This window comes from Pteronotus mesoamericanus, unplaced genomic scaffold (assembly GCF_021234165.1).
Source record: "Pteronotus mesoamericanus isolate MK-2021 breed Mesoamerican mustached bat unplaced genomic scaffold, CSHL_Meso_final contig_173, whole genome shotgun sequence".
NCBI classification, from domain to species: Eukaryota; Metazoa; Chordata; class Mammalia; order Chiroptera; family Mormoopidae; genus Pteronotus; species Pteronotus mesoamericanus.
In genome coordinates this window covers 16,587,798-16,605,580 of record NW_026555072.1, presented here as the reverse complement: position 1 = coordinate 16,605,580, position 17,783 = coordinate 16,587,798, and the positions used below count along the sequence as shown (strand labels likewise).

Sequence of the window (17,783 nt, the reverse complement as noted above, 5' to 3'; positions counted from 1 at the left end):
GCTAATTTTTCATAGTCTTTTGATGAAGAATTATGAATGTCCTTGAAAGCTTTACAAGAGTCATCGGAGAACAGATGGGAAGAGACCAGCTTTTCCACAGACACCTGTGGAAAATTATATGTGTATAATCCTCTCTGATCAATCTCAAATAGCTCTTTGGCGACATGTATAATGTCTAAAACATCTTGTGGTTATAATTTGGATGAGGATAAAATATCCAGTTGCAAGATTAATTCCTACTTCATTCACTTAGAATTTATTAGTTGTGATACAGTAAGACTGAGGTAAACAAATGTACAAAATGTTTGATTCAAAGAGCTTCTTTTTGGTTGAATAGTTATGGACATTGAACCCATTTGTCTCAAGAGTATTCAATTCTGGAGAACACCTAAAATATGAATTACTAACCCAACTTTTTCTAAGTTTTAAGATTAAAATTTCATCAAGTCCAATTTCCAGAACAACAAGACATGTCTATGGAAATGTGATAACATAATAAAAACATTTTTTAAAATGGTCCTGGCTCTGCAGGTCTCTTTTTAACCTATATTGCAGTGTCAAATATAAAGATTTAAATGCTCGGTTTAATTTCATATCAATAAAAATTCTTAATATTCAAATTGAGATAGTATTTCTTGGTCATCTACAATGTATTAGATTTTCTACCAAGTATTGTGGGTTTATAGAGATGAGAATGAGATATCGCCTTGCCCTCATAAAGCTTTCACTCTTGCTGGAGAAAATAAAACATATGTAGATACAATACACGAAAGATCTGTAAAATTTTATGTGAGTGTTCTAAAAACAAGCAAGAAGAACTTAAGAGAAAAAATTGCTTCTGCTGGAGAAGACTGGGTGCCAGTCACTGAGAAAATAGCTCTTAAGTTGAGTTTTGGAGGATGGGTAGGATTTTGAGAAAAAAATGAGAAGAAAGGCAATTCAACTGTAAAAAGTAAATAGTTTTTGCAAAAGCTAAAGGACCAAAAACTTCAAGTCATTTTATGCTTGAGACACAAGCTGAAATAGTGCAAAAGATGGATAACATGGTTGAAAAGATAGATCAGAACATATTCTGCGTCCTGTTCCCTTGCTACTAAGCATGGCCAGCTAAGGAGATGAGCTTTGTAAGTGAGGAGTTGCTGGGCAGACACTAGAAGTGTATCAGAGAATACTAAAGGTCAAAAGTAAGATAAATAATGCCAAATCAGATGAAGAGGAAGGACACTGGAGTTGGACTATTTGGGTTCACATCCTGATTCAAACACTTGCTAGTCATTTGATCATGGGCAAAGAACATCAGCAGTCTGTTCCCCAATTGCCCTTCTGTAAAAATGAAAATAACAGAGTTGTTATGAAGATCATATGAGACATGTAAAGTGCTTGGAGCTGGGCCTGGTAATAATGCCATCACCACCACCACCACCACCGTAATCTTATACAAGGGTCTACATGAAGTATTACAAAGTCAAATGTCTATGGGAAAGCAGTCAACGACTGAGGTGGAACAGGTGTGGCACACTGAGGAGCAAGCTTGCTTGCCCAAGCCTGTGCTTCTTGAATTTGAAAATGCACACGAATCACCTGGGAATCTTGTTAGAACACTGGCTACAATTTATTAGATCTGCATTTCTTAGCAACTCCCAGGTGATGTCTGTGTGCCGGTCCAGGGACCGCACTTTGAGTAGCAAGCGTCTGAAACACCTGTTACTCAGTTGTAGCTGATGGCACCTTGAGACAATGTGAGAATGAGCGCCTAGAACAAATCTAAGTTTTCAAAAGGAGGCAGAAATACATATTCTGTAAAAAATATATAAAGGCTCTTGATGGATAAATGCTGGCATTTATTTCAAAACAATGCCTCAGTAAAAACATCGCATGCTTTCCAAGATGGGTTTGGCCTGTGGGCACTCAGTCTGCAAGTTCTGGTCTGAATAAAGAGACAGAGAGGGTCACACAAAATCTGTGATGAGAAACCAGGGAAGTTCACGTTCCCAGCAAGCAAACTGGAGTTAGGGCTGGAGAGATCCTGGGGGCAAAGTGTGAATGTGTGGGCAGGTTTAACATTGGCTTACGTGGATATGCCGGGTCCATTTTAAAAGATGGCGCACACTGTGAAAGACTTTTGAATTACATTAAAATTTTTAGATTTTCATTTTGTAGAAAATGAAGGTGCCACACTGAAGGCGATTTTGTTAGGGGGATCTGAATTAGGGAGAAGCCAAAATTAAAGATGACTTAAGAGAAAACAGTTGTCTGACAAGAGTGCATAGAGTAATATGAATTGCTCATGGAGATTTTCAAGAAGAGGTCCTACTAGGCCTATTTTAATGAATTAGATAAGGCTCATTTCTAATTAACGGCATCTATTTGCATGCAAACAATGAGCTAAGGTCTTTAAAAAACAATTTCTTCCCTTAAGTGCATTTAGGAATACATCCCATTAGCTTATTTGCACCATTAATTTGCTTGGCAAACTAGCATAGATTATATACAGGTAAACTTTGGTTCAAAAATTCAGGAGAGGTAGTAAAATGAATAAGAAATTACTGATTTTACCTGAAGTCTTACACAGAAGGGTTTTTAAAATATGCCTAGCCTTACTGTGAACTTGGGTGTGTTCTGAAAGAGATTTTTACTTTCTTATGGAAGTGATGTGAAAACTTTTCCCCTAGTGCTGCTTGCCGAGAAAGGTGGCAGTATTCCTTTGAGAAGGGGCTGCTGCCTAGATCTTAGTTTTTATATACCTTTCTCCACTAAAAGACACCAAGGGCCCTTGGAGAAAATGGTGGATTCCAAACCTGGCGCAGGAAAAACACAAGGCGAGCCTGGGACATTAAAGCAGGAAGGTTGAATGAGCTCCTGCTGCTCAAATTGGGTAAAGGTGAGCATCAACCCGACTAACAACTGTAACTCATTAAAACGCATGGAATAAATACAGACACATAAGTGCGCATTAACATCAAAGAGAAAAAAAAAGAAAACTTTGCGCGCGTGTGTGTATGTGTTTAAAGAAGAAATCAACTTGTAGGGCTATGTCAGAATAAGGGAAAAAATCACCATTTTGCAACCCCCGATGTAATAACTGAGATAAATAAGGATCACCGGTGGATATTAAAGCCATAAGATAACTTACTAATTTCAAAGACAACAATGTTACTTTACAATTCAAGATCTGATAGCTACCACCTTAACTAAGTGATCATACTTGGCAGCATTTACAGTGGAAGTTTCTCACATTATCATCCCTGGATGTGATTATTAGGTACACAGCAGCCTACATGAAGTATTCTTGCCAAACGCATTTGACTTGCATTTTTCAAGTCTCATCCAGACCCAACTTTCAGTGTACAAGAAACACAGAGCATAGAGAACAAGTTAGATTATGTCGAGAAGGACAAATATAAGATACATCCAGAAAGGTGAGATGATTTTTTTTTTGAAGGTAGTGTATTGTGCCCTTTCAAATGTCAGTATCAATAAGAAAAAAAAATATGGGAGAGCTGTCTTAGAATAAAAGAGACTGAGGAAACATAATAGCTGAAGGGGATTAGAAAATGCCACCTTAAAATATGCCACTTTGGTATAAGGATTATTTTTGAGCTGAAGTCAACTGATAAATAGCAGACACAGGAAAAGCTCTCTTATTCTCTGTTTCTGCCTAAAGGTAGGGTATCAATTTCCCTTTGTAAAGGTAATCCCCTCGCCCCTCTCCTGGACCAGGAATGGGAGATGGCTTTTATCACTGAACATAGCATCACCTTGAATCTATAGAAAGAAACCTTACTAAAAATAAAAACTAAAAACAAAAACACCTTAATGAAATACCCCTTATCTTCCATTAGTTTTCCTCATATACTTCGCTTACCCTCCTACAATATATCACCCCTAGAAGCACAAACCTGTTTTCCTTTGTCTTGTCCCATCTCTACAATTTATCGCTCTTTGTTAAAATGGTATATGGCTCTTAGATCTACCACTTCTTTTGGGGTTTTTACTTCTATTCCATGAAGCCCCTCGTGCCATAGAAACATCAATTAAAATTTGAATGCCCATTCTCTTATTAAGGTTTTTTTTTTTTTTTTTTTTTTTTTTTTTTTTTATCAGTTTAACTTGCAGGCTCTGAAACTAAACCTTAGAGGGTAGAGGAAAAAGGGTTTGGCTTTTTTTTTTTTTCCTCCCCTACAAAACCAAATACAATGCATGAAAGACGATGGGATACTAATAGGGACATTTGGATATGGGCAGGATATGAAGTAATACTATGGTATTATTTTTAATTTTGTCAAGTATGAGAAATAACTATGGTTATATACGGCATGCCACTATCTAGGATGATGAATGCTGACGTATTTAGGGTGGAATATAAGAATGTTTATAACTCACTTCCAAATGTTAAAACAACAAAAAGTGTGTGTGTGTATGTGTGTTATTTCCTACATTAGAGACAAAGCAGATATGAAGGAGGTTGGGAGAAGGAGAAAGAAAAAGCATATATGGTTAAGTGTTAAATCTTAATTGTTGAATCCAGGAAATTAGGAAGACAGAAGAGTATATGGCTATTCGTTGTGCTACTTTCTTCCTATATGCTTCAAAGATTTCACTAAAAACAGCTGGGAAAAATGTCAAGCAATATTTTTGATGAGGTAACATTTAAATTAAAACTGTTACTCCTCACTCTATGTTAGTACAATAATTGCCTTATCTGTGAAGTGGGGAAAGCAATATCCCATTTGTCTGAAGGGAAAAGGAGACAGAGTGTCTCGAGATCAGTTTTTATTGCTAATGGATTATGATTCAGAGCTTCCTCATTGTAGGGATTCCCAGTGCCCATCACCTTGCTGGCTAGAAATAGTTAGAGTCATTTTGATGCCACGGACCCCGCTGACAAGCTGGTAAAGCCCGAGACTCCTTCCCGGAATAATGTTTGTAAGCCTGGAATATAAAATACATAGAACTCCAAAGGAAGCCAATTTTATTGAAATATGAACATTATTAGGCAAACGAATGTGTGATATAGTAATGCAAGTGACTGTTTATTATTAACACATTAATAAGATCGTGTGGCAGATCTAATTAACGACTGCAGTTCTGAAGTAGTGATAAGCATGAACAATATTTTGAGACGACTCTACCAACTCTAATGAGATATGAAAACATGTGTGATTTCCTAAGTACTGCTAGTCATACTCTGGTTGGTTGCTCACATTCAAAATGGAAGAGGATGCTTGATTTCAGTTAGAGGTTAGTAAGACCAGAGGTAATTTTTTCCTCCATTAAAGCTCATAGCACGCCTTGCATTCTCTCAAGGGACCTAGGCTTAACAATCTTCATACACAGGCTTGCTTTGTTTTAACCTATGACTTCCCTTTATGGCTGATAGGTTTTCATTTGCAGCTATTTCATTTACAAAGACCATTTTGGGGGCTAAGCCATCACTAAACTTACTGCTATCATGCTTAAACATGTAGATGTTATCCAGTTCCCCTGCTACATAACTGAGGCAACAGTGCATTTTCTATCTTAAATTGCACAACTAATTGACTATATTTTATACTTCATTTACTTCCAACATAGCCTAACCTTAATGGATGTCCATTGCTATTTGAATTTTTCCGAATACCTCTCTCATATTTCTGATATCTCGCATTTTCAAAGAGAAAGGTTTAAAATTACATAGCTGTAAGGCTACAAATAGTTTTTGTAGACGTTTTTGCTTAACTTATAGGCATTCTTTCATTTGTCTATGTGAACTAAGAAACATTAAATATTTCCAATAGCTGTATTTAAAGCCCACCGCAAACTAAGGAAACTGGTGAAAACTTCAATAACCATCTTATTTTTCACCTGTACAACAAGTAACAGCTTTTCCTTCAAACTTCTGCTTGGGTTGTACTGAAAGCATGCTATTGATTAATAATAGTTTCATGAGTACAGCCCTCCCGTAACTGTGAGGTTAACATATTCTTTATAAAATATTATTTTAGCCCTGGTTGGTGTTGCTCAGTGGATTGAGCACCGGCCTTGGAACCAAAGGGTTGCCAGTTCGATTCCCACTCAGGGCACATGCCTGGGTTGCGGGCCAGGTCCCCAGTAGGGGGCATGCGAGAGGTAACCACACATTGACGTTTCTCTCCCTCTCTTTCTCCCTCCCTTCCCCTCTCTAAAAATAAATAAATAAAATCTTTAAAAAAATAAAGTAAATTATTTTATTTTACTTTATTTGCTATCTGATGCTTAGAAGTAGCTGTGAGTGTATTGGTAGAAATGGCACTTATGTTTTACTACTTTTCTATATTTCATAAAATTCAAATGATAAAAAAAAATCCTGAGGAAGTATACCACGAAATGGATCTCAGTGGAAATTTAAATATGCTAACATTTATTTTTAAAGTGTAGCGTGAAATTGACAACTCTAAAAGCTGAGTTAAAAAAAAAAAGACCTCAAGGAAGCTGATCTTGACTTTTAAAGCATGGAAGTGCAATATTTAATGTAGGTCAAAATGTTTAAATGGGAGAAATTATTATAACCAACTACAGCCAAATCCCTAGCTGTAATTAACCTAAAATTTGTGTAATATTTCACAACAGAGTCAGCATATACTACTTTCTGATAACCTTAGAAGAATCTAAAATTTTAAAGCTTATTTGGTCAAACAGGCATACTGCTCTGTATTCATGCACAAGTTTGAATTTGCATTTAGAAGTCAATAACAGATAACAAGATTTTAAAAATTCAGGTGAAAAAGCTATCAAAATATCAATATAATCTATTCAAACACTATGAGTAAAATATTTAGAAGTGAGAAACAATACTTTATATGTAATAAAGAAGAAATAACCCTTTAATCAATTGAACCCACTTTATGAATTTAAGATATTTTTATAGCATGTTATTCAATTTTTCTTAATCTTTTCACTTCTTAATGTCTTGTTTCAGACTAGATTGAGGCCAGTTCAGAAACGACATTATACAGGTTTAAACCTGCTCATAGTGTAAACATATCAATTATTTAAATAATGGGATAGTTGTGTGTTTAATAGAAGGATTTCAACTTAAGAGAAAAGTATATAACTTTTCCAAGGAAGCAGTTTAACTACAAAGTTTGGGTCTTTATTTTATGTTATCAATATATAAATTACAATATTTTCTCAATAAAGATGAAAAATAAAAATGTTTTTAGATGACGCTATTATTTTAACTTTAGCAAGATTTGCGTGTGTGTGTATAGGTTAACTAATGCATCTATTTTGTACAGGAATATAAATTCTATCTACTTTCTGAATAATGCAACATGAGCAAAGGCAGCAAGGTGAGGTGGGCAAAGACAATGCGTACAATTCCAAAAGATGTTTATCAATGAGTTGTTTTAGCCTTCTGAATATTAAACATTCACCTATTATGTGGCTGAAAGGTAGGAAGCAAGAGCTTGGCAATAGAACTGAATTTTCATTGTTCACAATAATAGTCTCATTTGGTAAATAAAAGCCAAATCCTCCCTTATGAAACAGGCAACATTAGCACCAACAACTGGAAGCATAGTACAAAATCCCATTTATAAAAATATCTGTGCCTTCCAACGGCAGCAGCATGCATTTGGCTTGCTGCGCTTTCAATGCATTCCAAGGGAAAGTTAAATGATGATTGAATTCAATAATAACCTTTCTGAGATTTTGTTTTCCCCCTTAGATTTGAACATTTGCAGCCAAAATCCCTCTTCAAGAATGTACTACAAATGCAGTGGAACTAAATGGTAAATATCACTATTATGTTTTTTAGCATCCCAGTCACATTTGCCGTTGTTTGAACGTCTAGCCAAAAAGCAGTCTTTCCTACCAAATAGTCCTTCATAATTTCCTTTTCTCGTCTTCTTTAAAAAATCATGGGTTCTCAGCTTGTTAAAATTGAAATATACTGAAGACATTCGTATTTAAACAATACGATTTTTAAAACAAACTTCAAAGTTTGAAGTAGCAGAAGAGCACTCCCTACTTAACTGGCAACAGCTACACACTTCAGAACATGAGAAAAAGAAAGAAAAACATGCATTATCGCTATTGGTTTACTGGTGATGGGCTCCTTAATATTAGCGTCTTTCGCCCTGGTTATAATCTTTCACAAAATCTTTTCTTTTCAGGACAGCTTAAATAGCTCTGCTGAATTTTAAAATTCCTATTTTATTTGTCACCCTACCTCTTTTTCCTTTCTGCTAGCTGTTTGCAGACCTCCTGCCACCGCAGATTCAGGCTTCCCAATTTTTCTTGTAGAATACTGGCATCTGTTTTTGAGGACTGTTGAATGATCTCTTCCCCAGTTGCATTCAACACTCTGACAACAATTTGCCGCTGCCCGATGCCATCCTGGAGTTCCTGTAAGATACCAAAAAGGCAAAACAAAAATGAAGCCCCATGTCCTTCTATTTGAGAAAAGATTAAACAATGTGCTACCACATGCGGTTCTGCTGGGAGAGAAAGAAATAAAAAAAGCTCCATGTGAAAGTTTTTCTATGAAACTGACATGTCTATATCCAAAAGGATACAAGACAGAAAGACACCTTTTATGTGTTAGTGAAAAAAGCACCCTCTTGGTTCAGCTCCAGTTTTTATATTTGTAAAAGCTTGTCAGCTAGAGGATGTTATAACGTCCTACAAATCAATTAGTTGGAAACCTTCTCAAGAGCAAATTCGATTTCTTGACCCCACAAGGATGTTCCGCATTTAATAGTCCATGAACTGTTGTAAAATTTAAACGTGAATAAAGTATTTGGATTTCTTAGTGACTGTCAACATAAGAGGTGAAAAAGAAAATACATAGTTTAGCCATGGTATTAAGAAAAAAACCCCCTAAAAATACGTAACCACAAATTCATTACTGTATTAGAAGGAATAAACTTTCAAATTCTGTTTCTATCAATGCGTTCGGTATTCTAAAGCTGAGAAATAATTGCTTTCAGGGGCAGTCCATCAAGAAATCCCTAAGGTTACAGCAAAAAATTTAAAAATAATCTATAGCCACCAGAAGGTTTTTATGAGTCATTGATGGTGTCAAACTTAAATATCTTCTACTTTTTATCCTGAATAAAATTTTAAAAGTAGAATGTCAGGAAAAAAATAGTTCCATTAAAAAGAGACTATTACCAAAAAAGAGAGACTATTACAGCCAAATATGCATAGAAACAAAAATGCTTTTTACCATTATAAAAATGGCACTCTACCTTTTTTTTAAGTTAATGTAGAATTGGCAAGGCAGTTAAAATAGCCCATTATTAAATGTGAAGTTCAGAAAATGGAATAATATGAAAACTTGAGATACCTGCCATGTTTTAATCCAAAAGTTTCACAAATCCTTATGTACTAATGGCATAAAGTCAGTATGAACAATGCTCTTCTGATGGATGTGTTTCTGATCATCTAATGCTGTTATATGCTCCTCTCCCTTGAGCCAATACCAAGCACCCAGGAAACTCCAGAACATGCTCACCAAGTAAATGAATGAATGAATGCCTGTCTTCTGAAACGGGGTCAAACCTCCCTTACACTTGCATTCCACATAAACTACTTGATTATTTTTTTTTCTACTATTGTGTAATATTTTGAATACTAGAACTTTTGGTAGCATAAATTTAGCAGTTAAAAGATTCAATAAGTCAGCAAAAATTTATAACAAGGCCATTATTCCAGGGACACAGAATCTCACAATGAATATAGAACTATACACAGTTATTGAACTACTCATAAACTTTCCTCCTGATCATATTCTTTTCAATGTTCATGAGATATGTTCTAGTAGATATGTGGCACTTTCTGGCAACTAGTTGACTTTGCTCCATTTCTTCCATCTCTTTACCACCTGTTCAGGTCATTGTTACACATGACATCTTTTTAAGTCATAGGTATATATCCCTTTATAACAAACAGTGTTTATATTCCTATTATACCATAAATTCCTTGAGGTCAGAGATTGCCGTCCTATTCATGAGTATGCCCCTAATGCTCAACACAATATCTGGTACATAAGAGGTTTCAACAGGTATCTGCTGAGTGAATACATGAATCTATAAATAAAGGGAGTGGCAAAGAAGGGGGGAGGGAGGAATGGAGGCATTCAGGCTCATGATCCACATAGTTTCATTAGTATTAATACGTATCATTGGGCATCCTAGAGATTCAAAGAAGGAAGGACAATATTCTAGGTTTTAGGCAGCGTATAATCTAGTTGAGATTAGACACAGTTGCAGAGGTGACTGTATTATACTCTATATATTGTAGGACACGGAAAGCAAGGTGTTGAGTGTAGGACGGATCAGAAGAGGGACGACTTCAGTGGAAGGGTGAGGCAAGAGGCCTCTAGAGGAAATCTGGAATTTGCAGAATTCCAGGTATTAGGCACCTGGAAGGTCAGCGGGCTGACAGGATCGCAGAAGGCAAGGCCTCTGGTGTGCAGTTTCCATGATCTGGCCAGGAATGCACACACACATCTGGGATCTACAGGGTCCAGCAGAAATAAAGACTGCCTGCATGTGGTTGGTGGGGTAATAACATGGCTGTAGTAATTTATAGTTTTCATGTGAACATTTCGCCTAAAATGCCCAATGGTGTGCTTGAGTGTGACATTGTCACGTTACAGAACCACATGCTGATGATTTTGTAATAACAGTTTTTGTCATAAAAAAGGGGTGTGATTTGTGCCGCCCCCCTGTATGTCATTGTAGGGAAAGGCATGGTGCTGGGTGTATATTGGGCCTGGGCAGAGAGGACTTTGCTTTTTATTAAAGAGTTTGTAATTCATTGGAAGGCAACAGAAAATGACATACGTAGGAAGCACAGGACTGTGAGAGCTAGATCTGCGTTTCTGGATAATCCTGAGGCAGAATTCAGGCTACCATTAAGGCACGGGCGCAGGCAAAACAGCTAGGACAAGAATCTGAGAGACAGGTATCGGGACTGTGGCTCGAGTTTTGACAATGTGCCAGATAGGCAAGGCTAGAGGCGGCATGGAGTGGTAAGGCGCAATCAGCAGGGTGTGGTGAGCAGCTGAATCGGGAAACCATGAATGATTGCTGATAGGGGGAAGTCTTTGCCCAGGACACAGAGGAAAAAGAGGAGGGCCCTAATTTGTGCCCCCAGTGGAGTGTGATGCCCACAACTATGAGGGACACTTGTTTAAAATGAATGGAGCATCTATTAGGCGTGTGCTATAAAAGAACATCTCAAACTTGAACATGGACAAGAATCTCCCAGAGAGCTTGTTAAACTGCCAATTAATTCTTTTTTTCTTATTTACAGTTATTTATTTATTTACTTACTTATTTCTTGTATTTCTTTTTCATTGCCACTTAGCCCCCTTATATGTGTCTCCCCCCCCCCCCGCCCACTATTACCACACTGTTGTCCACATCCATGAGTACTTTTCCGTTTTCGCTGGATCCCTCCACTCCCTAACCTCCCCCATCCTGCTCTCTCTCTCTCTCTCATTCTCTGAGTCTGTCTCTATTTTGCTTGCCACAAACTGCCAGTTCTGACTCAGTGGGTCTGCGGAGGGCCGCAAATTCTCTACTTCTAACAAGCTTCAGGGGGGGCTGATACTGCAGGTCCTGAACGGCACACTGGGTAGTAAGATGATAGCGTAAATGCCTTCTGTATCTTTGTTTAAGTAATCAAAGATTTCTCGTTGCTGGTTTCCAATGTTCTCAACTATAGCTGCTTTAGAATGTTCTTCTTTCTTTTTCAGAATTCCCCTTTCCTTTGTAGTTTTGATTTTGGTCCTTCTACTTCAAGGCTGGTGGTTATAGTGACTTTTATGACCCAACTGTAGAATCAACAAAGGTTTTGTTATTTCTGTTCCTCAGAGAAGACATATAATTGAATAGCTGAGAATGAGGCAATGATTTAAAATTGTTAGATGTAAATCTCGTTTATAGAGAGTTCCGAATTAGGGTCTTGAGGTCTTTTAATCGTGTAAAAGAAGAGCTCATTAAATAGTCTCTTGCGTTTGAGCAGATTTTGTAATCAGAAGTATTTATACATCGTATGATCTACTTGAGGAGCGATTTCAGTAATAAAACAAAAGACAGCAAAATAATGGCTCAAAATAGGAGGTCAAAATTTGTACATGGCGTTTTACAGTTAGCCACCAAGCCTGAAGAAGATGATATTTGATTCACAAAATTAAATGTAAAACCTCAATCAACTTTATTCACTTAGTGAAAAATGAATTAACTTTAACTCTATAGCTTTTCAATATTTTCAGTACTAAATTAATCGCTACCAGTGAAAGTTACAAGCTCTGATATCATATTAATGTTCTGTTGTCCTTATCTATTGCTCTGGCAATTAACATCTAGTGTTAGTTTTGGACAGAATGAAAATCATAATTAAATCTATTGGATTATTCATCATAGTTTGAAAGCTTCTTGTGTTTTGATTCCAATATAAAGCATCATTCTTAATAAGTACTGCATATCAGACTCCTCTAGGGAACTTTTACAAACTATGAAAGACTGAAATCCCAACCTAAGTGACTGAGTTAGACTCTCTGAGGGTCAGGGGGCAAAGGTATACAAAACAGACACACTGTTAAAGAAAGGGTAGGCAAGGGATACATGGATGGGCCAGCAAGCAAAAGGGACCTGTTTTAGAGTTACTGCATTATTCTCAACTTCTCGTATGCTTTTCAAATTGAGAAATGTTCCTAAATTATAGAAAATGACACATATATCTAAGTCTTTCAAGTTTGGTCAAATTGAGGGAAGGGAAAAAATACAGACAAGAAAGAAATGCAGCATTTTTATACAGGGAATAATAGGAGAAACAGAACCCGGCATATTTTATATGAAAACAGTGCAGAAATTTAAGAAGTATATTTTTAAAACGTGTCAAAACTGTATGAAAACACAATCAATGGAAAATAAAATGTGACAAATGAAGAAAAAGAATAAGCTACGAAGCAGTTTTGGGAGACTGTACAATGAGCAATTGGATAAGCTATGTAGGAGATAAAGACTTGGCAAAATATCCCAAAGTAGGCAAAATAGGAAAATAGAAGAGATAAAAAAAAAAGTGACTGGGAGAAAAAGATCAAGACTGAGGGAAACAGAAAAACAAACCTTCACTGAACACACAGATGAGTCAAGAATCCAATCCTGTGATTTTTAAAGTAATTTTGTTAATAATTTATTTTGAAAGAGATTAACCATTGACTCAGCTTCCTCATTGGTCAAGTGAAAAAATGTAATAATGTAATAATATGAACTCTAAAGAGACTCGTGAAGCTACCAGATAGAATTTTAAGGGGCAATGTCATAAAAATCTGATGTTAATCTTCTACCTACTGAGTCACACTTTCTATCCTGCTTAAGATCATACCCAACGCTTATTTTTATCAGTTCCTAAAATTCAAGTAAGAGTCTGAACAATAGTATCTGGTCATTTTCTTGAAGATAAATTAAACAAGTTTGTCTCTCTTGGAGAGCATACGGTCATTCTGTCTTCAGAGTTATTCATATGCCCCAGAAAGTAGCTTTCGATTTTTACCAGAGGAAAAATTTTGTACAGAAGCAACACAAATGGACAAATGCCCGGGGCACATAGCGGGCTCAGCAAGAGGACACAGTCAACCTAGCCCATTCGTGGACTGAGTGATTCTGTCCTGGTGGAAGACCTGGCCACATAAGAGCCTCTCAGGAGGATGGTGACAAGGACTGACAGTTGGCTGAAATGTGGGAAATCCAGGAGTTAAAAAAGAGTAAGAGAGAGGCAAGAGGAGGGAAATAGTGTACAAAAATAGAAAGGATTGAAAAAAGTGAAAAACGGCTTAGAGAAATGGCAATTTTTGAGTCAAGAAGGAAAGTTGTAGGAGGCAAGAATCAAGGCCATGGACAAGAGCCCAGAATGAGCTCAAGAATAATGCCTGCCTATCAACTACACGATCAAGTCCAATCATTAGCCTACCAGGGAAGGTCTAAAGGGCCTCTTCTCTCCTGGTCTTTGCAGCCTGCTCTTCTGCTACTCCCCACTTTCAGACTTAACTCTGACTCCCTGTAACACTGAACGGCTTTCTGCTTCCATGAATGTCCTGTTTTGATGTCCTGTTTTGCAGGTCAAACTCATGACTCACCCGTAATGCTTAGCTTAAATATTTCCTCTTCTACATGGCATTTAAAGAGTCCAGGGAGAAATGCATGCCCCTTCACTGCATAGGTATTTAGAAAATATTTCTATTTAGTGTCATTCATTGGTAGCATTCATGCCTGCATCAGACTTTGAAGCTGAGGATTAAATCATACTGAAGGAGTTTTTCCTTCTTTTGGCCACAAAAAGATGTCTCCAGATTGGAAGAGTGCCTCATGTTTAACTTTCATCTAAGGGCATACAGATATTTTATTAAGAATTTGCAAACAAAATTAAATAGAGGGTCAATCTCCACAAATGACCAATCAAAAATAGAATGCACATTTTTAGCCTATTCTTTCTCCTGGTCTTATTTTATTTGCATGTCAGTAAACACACTGTGTCCTGCTGATGCTGAAACCGTTTCTTTTGTTAGTTTGTTACAGGAATTGGAACTAGGAGGGAGGTCTTGTTAGATTTCATCTACTACCCTCTTTATACGCTGGTTGCTACAATTCCCCATCTGTTCCTGATAATGGTTGCTATAAAAGAATAATGATAATTCCTTCCGAAACGAGAATTAGGCTGTTCCCTTTCTAAAGCAAACATCCTGCCAATGAACTCAAGGAAAATTACGTACAGTAGCGTTTTTTTTTTTAAATGGGACATTTACCTAATATCAAATTACAGTGAAATTTCCTTTGGATGTGTTTATCTGACACACATGATAATGATATATGTATTCATTATTATCACTGCTGTTAACTTGATACTAAATGAATTCATCGTAAAGTGCTTTAAGTACTACATGCTTTGCAAGGTTATCTCAGGCTTTTTGTTTCTTTCTTTCCCAAAAAGTAATGCACTGAGCAAAACAAAACAAATGAACAAAAAAAAATGCACTTTAAAAATAAACACCCTAAAACATATATTCCTCAAGTTCAAGCAGAGATTCTAAAGGGAGTAAAAAAAGTATATGTGTTAAGTTTCTGCTCTTGGGGGTCTGAAGCTGAGGACTGCGAGTTACATCTGCCCTCAGACATGTTTGGACATTGAAACTTCAGTCATTTGAATGCTTTTTGGTGGGGCATGCACACATTCTACCATTCTCCGAATGCATTTAAATTGGTGGTCCCTGCTTTAAAGAAAACTGTTGTTATAAAGGACGAAACTTTGCCAAGTTAATAGGTTTTACTTTGTCAAAAATCAATGCTGGGTCTCTCTAGCTTCACAGATTTCTTCAGTCCTTCTTGGCTTCTAAATTATTCATTAGAATTTCAGGAGAACAACCTGGGAACATTTAAGAGCTGTTTTTCTCTCCCTTTACTCAGATTTGTTAAGAAAACAAATTGACCTTTCTCTGATCCAAAGGAGGCTCTTGTCTGTGACTATGCTTGCTTTTTTATAGAGTGATCCTGGTAATAGAACACACGACTTGGACATAAAATCCTTTCTACGAAATTACTAGGACGGTTTTGAAAACGTGTGAGATATTTCATCATAGAACATATTGCGCACAAACAAAAAACACTGGCTCTGAAGAAAGAAAATTTGAAAGGAGATACAGATCATTTTTAAACTCCTTATTCTTTCGAGAGGTATTTTATCAATTTGGGGCCACACACACATTTATTCCAAAGTCTTTTGGTGGATAGAAAAGATGTGGTAAGTGCTTGGAAAAAGTAAGAGTATTGTTTTTAAAAAGCAAGATGATGTGTAAATAGAATTTATTAAGGTTTAATCTCATTGGCTCTGAAAAGCTACAGTTCCATATCACCACGTTTATCAAATATTTTCAGAGTAACTCGGTCATTGACTAGACCACCATTGGTTGAGTGCCTCCTATCAGCCAGGCACTATGCTAGGTGCTGGTTATCATTGGCTGCAGAAGCAGCAGATTGGAGAAGCTCTGGAGTAGAAGTTGGGAGACCAAATAGGAGAGATCAATGCAGTTAAGGTCAGGGAAGATGGTAGTGTGGATTGGGGAGGCAATGCTAGGAACAGAAGGAAGTAGAACCAAGTGATATTTGGGAGGTAAACAGGTAGGATTTAGCCACACACTGGAGATGTGAGTGAAGGGAAGGCTATCAACTGCGCATGTGGAGATGCTGGCCTGACCCTCAAAGGAAATTTACGGTTGAAATATAACGAAGATCCTTCTTGGCAGAGCTAAGTCTGAGATTTGTGATGCATGTTTGGCTCTGAATGTTGTTCGAGTCTCCATTTTCATTAAAAACTTTGTAGGTAACTTCAAAGGTAGCATTCATAAGTTACACATATTTGGGGACCTCCTGATTATTTGCATGACAAGTGCTACATAAGAAAGAGAAAGGACGAAAGTTGCCGTGGACCCTTGCTACATATCTCTAGAACTCTACATTTTATTTTCATTTGCTGGCAAAGAGCTCAGTCAGTCTTACAACGCACATAATGTCGAAAGTTGAGAGATGGTTCGATTCCCCACAACATCTGAAAGAAAAGTACTATCCTCAAAAGTACTATCCTCATGAAGCTGCTTGTATCTACCCATCTTAACTTCTACCCACCCACTGCTTAAAAAAAAAAAATCAGTGGACATAAAAACACTGGAAAGAGCATGGTGGCCTTCTCTGCCTTGACTGTTTTTGTCAATATGCACCATGTTCTGGGGATCTTCGCAGGGAGCCAGAGTTGCTCTCGTGTACAATAAATCTGGGAGAGGTCGCTGTCTCCACTAACTCAACACAGTCCCACTGAGTCTATGGCTTCTCTCTCTCTCTCTCTCATCCTTCTCTTCCTCTATCCGTCCTCCTTTCTTTCTCACTCACTCATGCGTTCACTTGTTCTGTCTGTCTCTGTACTGCACACCTCCTTGCCCTCAGACACAGGGCGGGCTGCTAGGCAGGGGCATCCCCACCGCCTGGGTTTACTTCTACATTGGCACAGCCCACATCAGAAGGAAGGGCCGCAAGAGGGTCCATTGCCTTAAAGAGCCCGCTCGAATGACCACAATCAAAAAGAACCCATGGGATGTGAGTGTGGCGTATTAGTCATTTACGAGGCAATTTTCAAGCCAGCTTCTGATTTGGGAAGCCTGGGGTTGGGTAGGAGAAAGAAGAGGGAGAAGTCAGAGCGCACAGTTGTGACCGGTTTAGGCTGGGAAGCAGGAGGAGACTCGGTCCCCTGGGATGTGCTAACACGCAAATGGAGACGCAGTGTGATGTCTTGGTGGTGGCCTGCACTGATTCTGTTTCACGATGAATCCATTTTTATTCCTTTGTAAAACATTTAAGTTAACCAATGATAAAAAACCTTCCCCAGGTGTGTTGCTCAGAATTAGATTGCATACCTCAGTACACGGTGGGGCAAAAGAAGGTTTACAGTTGTTGAGTATGCAAAACACGAAGTTTATTCTTTTATTATTAATTAGTGCATTATTTTCCATAGGGACAAATGTAAACCGACACTTGCCCCGCCCTGTATTAACTGTCAGCCTAGGCATGGCCCCTTCTTTCCCCTCCTGATCCCCCCACCCACCTCATCAGTATCAGCCTTCCTACTCATACATCTACCGTGACTTCTGTCAATCCATTCTCCGTATCTGTCATAGCTCTGCAACTATAAAATGCATTTTGTGTGCTTCCAAATGGATGTTTAAATAAATAGGATGGAAGACTGAAAAAGGAAGTCAACAGACA

The 17,783-nt window shown here is 37.6% G+C and overlaps 1 protein-coding gene across 3 annotated transcripts in view; it reads right to left on the bottom strand.

The window, feature by feature from the left end:
• DMD (dystrophin) overlaps positions 1-17,783 on the bottom strand; it is a 1,878,371-nt gene that overhangs the window by 771,141 nt on the left and 1,089,447 nt on the right. For 2 of the 3 annotated variants that reach the window (XM_054566574.1, XM_054566573.1), the window contains exon 45: positions 8,192-8,367. In XM_054566574.1, the coding sequence (XP_054422549.1) occupies positions 8,192-8,367 (176 nt within the window). Of the gene's footprint in view, positions 1-8,191; positions 8,370-17,783 lie in introns of all 3 variants that reach the window. The other variant, XM_054566575.1, reaches the window with a different exon arrangement.